General features: G+C 40.9%; 1 protein-coding gene across 1 annotated transcript in view; it reads left to right on the top strand.

Annotated features, from left to right (window-relative positions):
- Positions 1 to 1171: 1171 nt before the first annotated feature.
- The window catches only part of Fdx2 (Ferredoxin 2), a 29895-nt gene continuing 22736 nt past the window's right edge, over positions 1172 to 8330 (top strand). The window contains exons 1-2 of the mRNA XM_067143351.2: positions 1172 to 1766; positions 1990 to 2102. Coding sequence (XP_066999452.2) covers positions 1633 to 1766; positions 1990 to 2102 — 247 coding nt within the window. The 5' untranslated portion in view covers positions 1172 to 1632. The remainder of the gene's footprint in view (positions 1767 to 1989; positions 2103 to 8330) is intronic.

Raw genomic sequence — 8330 nt, 5'->3', positions numbered from 1 at the left:
CTACTGTTTCTTTTATTAACTTATACGGTAATCATTTTTGATAGCTTCGTATATAAGACATTGATTCTATATATTTATGTATGAATCAAATTCTATTTTTGAGTCCTACTTGTGAATATTAGGGGCTGCCTGGCCGAGGCGGTAAAGGCGTGATCGGTTCGCCCGGAAGGACGTGGGTTCGAATCCCCGTCAGGAAGTCGTAAAATTTAAGAAATGTGATTTCCACTTCCGGAGGTGCCTACACCAAAAATGAGTACCAGGTTAATTCCTGGGGGCAAGAGCTGCCGGGCGTAGAGCTAATCACTCTACCCCATCAAGTGCCGAGGTTACGGATAGTGGAACCCTTTACCGGTACCTTCCACCCCTCCAAGGGCCTGCATGGTCTTTGCTTTTTCTTGTGAATATTATTGAAAACTCCGTAGGTATGTAGGACTCGTTTCAAAACTGTATTTTTGGGCCGATGACCTTCGATGTTAGGCCCCTTAAAACAACAAGCAAACAAAAATGTATTTGAGAAACAAGCTGTATTATTGTTCTTTTTTTTTCTGTTCGTGAATATTGTTCATTTATAGGAATGTTTGCAATTATAGTTGTTCATCATTTCACAAAGAGCCTCCGTGGCTGAAATGCGCCGGCCTCTCACCGCTGAGTTCCCAGTCATTCCACGTCAGATTTATGCTGGACAGAGCGGAGTTGGACAGGTTTTCCCTGTCATATTTCATTCCAGCAACACTCTCTAATATCATTTCATCTGTCATTCATTAATCATTGCCCCAGAGGAGTGCGACAGGCTTCGGCAACCGGCACAATTCCTATCCTCGTCGCTAGATTGGGGCTTCATTCGTTCCATTCCTGACCCGGTCGAATGACTGGAAACAGGCTGTTGATTTTCATTCATCATTTCACAAACCTGTGTTTATGTGAATAATGCCCCCCTCCCCCTGCAATAATTACCCAAAATCGGCGTGCCTGGTGTCCCCTGTTCCGCATATTATTTAAGTGGGTCGTATCACTGCCCAAAGAGCATGAGCATTGAGGCAGTGGTCGTGTTCTGAGTGCTAGTTGTAGAATATTAGGCTACTCAGTTTCGGTTTGTAAGGATCTTTGGTCAAGGACGTCAGGTGAGAAGCAATCTTCCTCATGGCAGCGCATGGCAGTTTACGTCATGCCGAATACACACGAGGCCTCGGAATACACAGAGACACAGTTGGAATGTGGGTCGTGGTTGTGGATGGTTAGGTTAGGAAGGGCCAAAGATAACTGTAACAGACATACGACTGAGTTGTATTACAGGCTCTAAAGGAAGTGGACAACGTGCCAAGTACACGTGCTCACTGTCATGCATGTGTATCGTAGTTGATGAATATATAATAATGCACCTCGATAAATTTCAAATTCTAACTTATCATCAAGTTCTTTGTGAAGAGGTCTAGAACAAGTTGTAAGGATTTTTTTTTTTTTTTTTTTCTGAAACATTCTCGGTTTATATTCTACAATTCGTGTTCACCTGGTAGCTTTGTGCACGTAGTTGATAAGATATAAGTGCGTATGCATAGTGTTACGTAAAAACCATTCCATCTATCTGATAGCTCAGTTTAACTTCTTTTGATACGTCTTTCAATACGTCCTACAATGAGTGTGTCGAGAGCTATTCATCTTGCACAGTCGTGTCGTTTTTTCAGTGTATTGTGTTGTAAATTACAACGTTCATCATTTACAACAGTTCGGTACTGGTCGAGCACTTTACCTCTTCATAAAAAGCAGGAGTAAGTTTTTGAAAAACAGGGTTAGAAGTGAAAAAAAAACTAGGTTAAGTGTTGTCTCTTAGTTTGTGTTTACTTTTTGTACACGATATATAATTATCCACTCCCAGGACATTGCATTTAGAATATATGTTCAAGAGTTTTGCTATTGATGTTTATTTTGTAGGAAAATAAATAATTATTTTTTTCTGTCATTTGCATCAAGTCCAGAATGTTCTCTTTGCAGACTTCAAGTGACATTCCACAAAGTGAATGGAGAAAAGCTTACTGCAAAATGTAAAGAAGGGGACAGCCTTCTTGATGTTGTGGTGAATAATGATTTAGATCTGGAGGGATATGGTAGGTAAAAGTTATTTTAATATTATCATTTGTCAAAGTGTAATTTGAGTAGTGATAGCATTATTTGTGTTAATGGAATACTAATGTCACCCATTTCTCAGTTTTGGTCTGGTTGTGCCTGTTAGACAGCCAGTATTGGAAATTACTCACAAAGATGATTTGGCTGTTTGTGAATACCAGTGCTGTTGTATTGTCAAGCTATACCATGAAATTCACTTGATAAAACAGTCCTTGTTGTTCCTTTCATTTGAAAGATATTGCTATCCATCCTAATCACATGCAGAATTTCTAACTCGAAACGTTTGTCTAAGGGTGCATAATTTATAATTGTGAAACGAGTGACTGTCCCTTCAAGCAAAACAGGACTGCTGTGTTTGACTGGAGCAATATAAGTTCTTCTGGTACTGCCCCTTCACGGAAGGTTTATAACCATCTAGGTAGAAATAATTTATCCTATTTTGTGTTTCCTCTATCAGAGTTGCCATATTGTGGGCATGGAACAATTGCATTCAGGAGATGGTGGGTTCAAATCTCACAGTTGGCAGTCCTGAAGATAGGTTTTCCGTGGTTTCCCATTTTCACACCAGGCAAATGCTGGGGCTTTACCTTAATAAAGGCCGCGAATGTTACCTTCCCAGCCCTAAACCTTTTCCATCCTTGTGTTGCCAAAAACCTTGAATGTGTTAGTGTTATGTTAAACCACTAGCCTGATATCGAACCACTGTCAAAAGTTCCACACCCATTTTTTCACTTTCCGTAATCAACTGTATTTGCGGTTTCAGAAGATGTGACCAGAATAGGCTGCTTTATTGCATTTTACAAGATTTCTCAACATGATGAGAGTACATCTTCATTGGTGACATGGTTTACCCGTAGAATTTTTAACATTCTACAGTACATCCATGTTTTAAAAATCCTGCAGTTTGTTCATTGACAAAGATTTGTTTGTCTGACCTATGACACTGTAAAGCAGCACCAGTAACACACAACTCTTCACGATATGCCAACAAGTTTTGATTCGGAGGTCATGATTGTACACGAAATGTTTTAATTCTTGAAACACGCTTCTTGCAATGCTGATTTTGATTTCTACACCCAGATCCCATTCTTATGTTAGTGAGTACCATTGGTAACCTACTTGAAATGTAATTATGTTCTCCTTTGTGAGGGCAGTGGTTGAGTTGCTTAGTAAGTGGTCCTGAGAGTTGGTATAGGACTACCACTTCATATCTAATAGGAGTGGAATCTTGGATATATTCCAAATCGTGTCCTTCCTTGTACTCAGGTGGCTAGGACCATACATCCACCCAGCTGTTGTTTTTTGTTTCCTTCTCGCGGACAACGTAATCATGTGATGAACAAGGCTGCCAACATGTGTACCTAGGAACTAAGATAAGCTGTAAATGACCAGGTGAATTGGCCGTGCGGTTAGGAGCGCGCAGCTGTAAGCTTGCATCCTGGAGGTAGTGGGTTCGAACCCCACTGTCGGCAGCCCTGAAGATGGTTTTCCATGGTTTCTCATTTTCACACCAGGCTGTACGTTAATTAAGGCCACGGCCACTTCTTTCCCATTCTTAGATAGGTTACAGCTAATAAAATGATTCTCAATTGCTGCCTGCCTAACGTAGTATCACCCTTTACAGGTTCTATTTGCTTGTGCTTTTATTCTGTAGGGGTTGGTAATGTAATATAATTCTCATCATTGCTAGGAATTATGTCACATCACACTTTATATGGGCCAATAGCAATGCTAGTAGCTACTTAGCAATGGAGAATGCCGTGTGCTGCTCTTTATTAAGTTGTCTGATGGACAAAAGAAAGTAGAACTGGCTGAGGCAGCAAATGGTGATGGTAGTGGTGATTGTTATTTTAAGAGCAAATACAACTAGGCAACCATCCTCTATATAACACTAATCAGAGAGAAAAATTGTAAGGGATCTGGCACTTTGAAAAATGAAGGTATGGGCCACGAAGGGCATGAAGTGAAAGACTCACTAGACCTCGAGTGCTCTAATACCGTCGGGGTCAGAAAAGAAAAAGAGTTTACCAAGGGAGGTAAGATAGGATTGGTGAAAGTGAGGAGACTGGCACAAGTGGAAGCAATGCCAGGACTCTGCTAAGGGTCCCGTGGCCGCCAAATCACACTCCAAGTTCAGAGCCCTTAGGGCCCCTTTTAGTTGCCTCTTACGACAGGCAGGGGATACTGTGGATGTTATTTTACTGCCCCCACCCACAAGGGGTTGATTCAACAAAGAGGATAGGATGCGTCTGGATATTTTAGGAGTTAATGATATTCAGGTAGTGAGAGTCCGGCTCCATTGCTAAACGGTTAGAGTGTTGGGAATTTTAACCATAATTGGTTAATTTCGCTGGCACAGGGTCTGGGTGTATGTGTCGTCTTCATTATTTCATCCTCATCACGACATGCAGGTTGCCTACGGGCATCAATTCAAAAGACCTGCATCTGGTGAGCTGAACTTGTCCTCGGACACTCCCGGCACTAAAGTGATGTCAGTGGGGAAGAAACCGAAAAGGATTGAATGTCAGGCAAGGATTGCAAAACTGGAACGGGTAGATCATTTCAAGTATTTAGGAGGTGTATTTCCCAGAATTGTAGTATAGTATGTGAAATTGAATCAACATGCAGCAAAGTCAAGGTAGTGAGCTCGCAGTGCAATGAACGGTATTCGGTAAGTAAGAAGTCTACTTGCATCTGGGAGATAGTGGGTTCAAACCCCACTGTCGGTAGCCTTGAAGATGGTTTTCCATGGTTTACCATTTTTACACCAGGCAAATGCTGTGGCTGTACCTTAAGGCCATGGCCGCTTCCTTCCCACTCCTAGGCCTTTCCTATCCCATCGTTGCCATAAGACCTATCTGTGTCGGTGCAACTTAAAACAAATTGTAAAAAAAAAAGTCTTCTGATCATAACTATCTTTACACCAGTCAATATTTATACCAACTTTACTGTACAGAAGTGAAAGTTGGGTGGAGTTAGAATACAGTATTTTATTTATAATGTAGAAGTAACAGCATGAAAGTAACTAAGATGATTGCTGGTACAAACAGGAGAGTACTCGAAATGAGTTGACCTCGTTGGATGAAGCTGTACACACAAACTGGTTTTGGTGGTGGAGTTGTGAGTAGGATTGAGGGGTTACTTTTTGACACAGATGTCAAAGCTTGCCCGCTGTAAGTGCAGTGCCCGTGCTAGAAATGCATGTGCACGAGGATGTAAGTCTCTTCCCCTTTGTCGGCTTGTACTTTCCCACGCTGCTGACTCAGGGCTGTGCTCGCATACTGGTGACAGGCTCCAGTTACTTGTTTTGGTCTACAGGTAATGGTGAAACATTTAACTGCATAGGCTGTGGCATAAGGATTGCACATTCATTTGTTAGTTTGTGTTTGTGAACGTCTGTATCAACACGGTTGCTTGGAGAGGTACTACTTTTATCATAGCCTATTTTCTTTAGTTAAAAAAAAATATTTTCTTACAGAAGCAATATGATACCAGCATAGTATTTGGTATTATTCGGTTTCATAATTGTTCATAGTAGATTTGAGCATGTTAAGCCTCTAAAAAGAGCCTTTTATTTTGTACCTCATTGCTTATGGCAACCTTTAAAGTAGTTATTTATTTTCCTTGTACAAGATGATTACAAAGCATGTTGTTCAGCACATTTTATGCAAATGCAGTCTTGAACACATTTAATTATGTATGTCCTTATATGAAAGAATATATGAATGTATTGCACAGAGTACCATAGTTCTGAACATGAAACAGGCTTGTGCTCTCTGATAACGTTGTGGGCTAGTGCTTGTAACAGTTGTTTCTCTACCTGCACCTAGAGTTGTCAGTCAGCTCGTGACCTTGACAGGCCTGCTGTAGAATAGTAGACTGTCACTCAGGGTAAGAGAGGCACAGGGAGACCAAGGTGACTGTGGTTAGTCTCAGCTGCTAATGATTTAAAGGTTAGAGTTAAGGAACTGGAATGAGGCCCCGGAGCTAGTTACAAATAGTTGTTTAGTTAATTGAGTCTTGCAGACCGAATACTGAGGCATAACAGTCTATGTTTAATATGTACGTATGTGTGATTACCTTGAATTTTTATTTTAAGGCCTAATTCCTCCCGTACTTCGTTGATGGTGTTCGAAACGAAATGAAGGTCTTCTAAATTATCAGCAAGTATGACAGTGTCATCTGCATAGCTGGTGGTGTTTATTTACTTCTCGTTGATCTTGCTTGATTCCTTTATCAAGATCATCAGTGGCAGAGTGAAAAAATAAATAAATAAAAAAGTGATTAGGTTTGAGCCCTGTTGTAATGTAGATGGATAAAAATATTATTAGACCTTGGGACAAACAGTATCCTCTGTCCAAGAGTTTACAGATTCATATTGGTAGATGCAGCTATAGTGCTATTAAAACAACGTGTATGTTCTGACAGTTTGCAGCACGTGGTGCCAAGCAAAGGAGTGGGAGTGCTGTGTTGCCACATGATCCGGCAGGAGTTACTACATCACAATTAACACCTCTCGTTCTGCGCTAGGCTCTGCAGAAAATAATATCCGTGTACAGGGATCATGAGAGTGTTAGAAAAACTTTAAATATCGTTACTATTATTCCAAGGTGGCTCGGCAGTAATTTTATCAGCTTAAATATCGTAAGACAAACTCTTCATTCTTCTTCCTCATCGGCTTTTATCAGTCTATCCCCGGAAGATTGATTTTAATTTTAGGCAGATTTCAGTATCAGAATGGCACTTTGACAGCCTGCTCAACATTGTGGGTTCAAATCCAGGTGAGAGAAATATCTAAGAGATTTTTGTACAAAGAGGAGAAATTGTTCGGACCCTGTCATAGACAACGGCACAATTTAAGATGCCAGCTATAATTGGAATTAGAGTTGTGAGAGGTAAATGTCCGTCTTGTTGTTTCGAGTACCTTTAAACTTGGAATCATTAGTCATGGGACCTCTTTTTATTGAAATCAGAAGCAAAACAAAAAAACAAAAAAAAACCCCTTATATATTCTAACCCTAGGTCGTGATTCCTAATTTCTAAAATCTCACATGCCTTGTCTAAAATTCCAAAAATCAAAGTCCATCCACCTTAATGAGAAGAAAGCAAAGAAGAAGAAGAAGAATTTATAATTATGTTCAGAGAAAAATATAATAAACATAAAAATTTCAAAGGATGCTGGAAAGACCTCATATACTTCAATTCAAACATTAGCTTTTCAAGGCAATTTTGTCGACTTCATGCTAAAACTGGAAAATTTGCATTACCAATTTTCAACAGAAATCCTAAATTACATTTTACGAATATGAAATGGCGTATGGCTTTTAGTGCCGGGAGTGTCAAAGGACATGTTCGGCTCGCCAGGTGCAGGTCTTTCGATTTGGCGCCCGTAGGCGACCTGCACGTCATGTTGAGGATGAAATTATGATGAAGACGATACATTCACCCAGCCCCCGTGCCAGCTAAATTAACCAATGATGGTTAAAATTCCCGACCCTGCTGGGAATCGAACCCGGGACCCCTGTGAACTAAGGCCAGCACGATAACCATTTAGCCATGGAGCTGGACATTTTTATGAATATGATACTAATTATCAGCTGTAAAATACACTTTGGAGAAGTTTATCACGGTAGAAAATTACTCACCTTCAGGGTGTGAGTGGAGCAACTCCCAGGGAGGAATCGCTTTCTTCACCTTCAGAGCTGGAGCTGGAACCGGGGGAGATGATAATTTCTTCCACACAGTATTCCAAAACTCTTTCCCTTTTCTACTCCCTCTGCGTCAGTTCCCATGTGTGGTTCACCACAAAGGCCCATTTTTCTGCAGTGACATTCTCAATACCCTTTCTGGTCAGTCTCTCTATTTCAGTGATGGTGAACCTCTTGCTGTTCTCAGCTACGTAACCCTTCACTTGTGCCCAAATATTTTCTATGGGGTTCAAATGGGCATGGTAAGGAGGCTGCCTGATCACCTGATGGCAATTCATTTTTGCTATCTCATCGATGACATAAACTGGCTCCGGTTTGTAAGTTGTCACAGGCTCCATTAGCTCTGACTTTGTAGTACAAGGTTCACTGGTAATATCTCTGTTCCGAGGCAAGGCATCTCTTTTTACCCAAGCCAGCGTGTCAGCTTTTCTCGTCTGCATTGTTGGGGCTCTGTCCGCTATTACAAAATGGTATGGAGCATTATTCGTAACAATGGTGGAC

The sequence above is a fragment of the Anabrus simplex genome, chromosome 3 (assembly GCF_040414725.1).
Source record: "Anabrus simplex isolate iqAnaSimp1 chromosome 3, ASM4041472v1, whole genome shotgun sequence".
Classification (NCBI taxonomy): Eukaryota; Metazoa; Arthropoda; class Insecta; order Orthoptera; family Tettigoniidae; genus Anabrus; species Anabrus simplex.
Note: the sequence above shows the minus strand (reverse complement) of the source record. Positions and strands in the feature narration are given on the sequence as shown.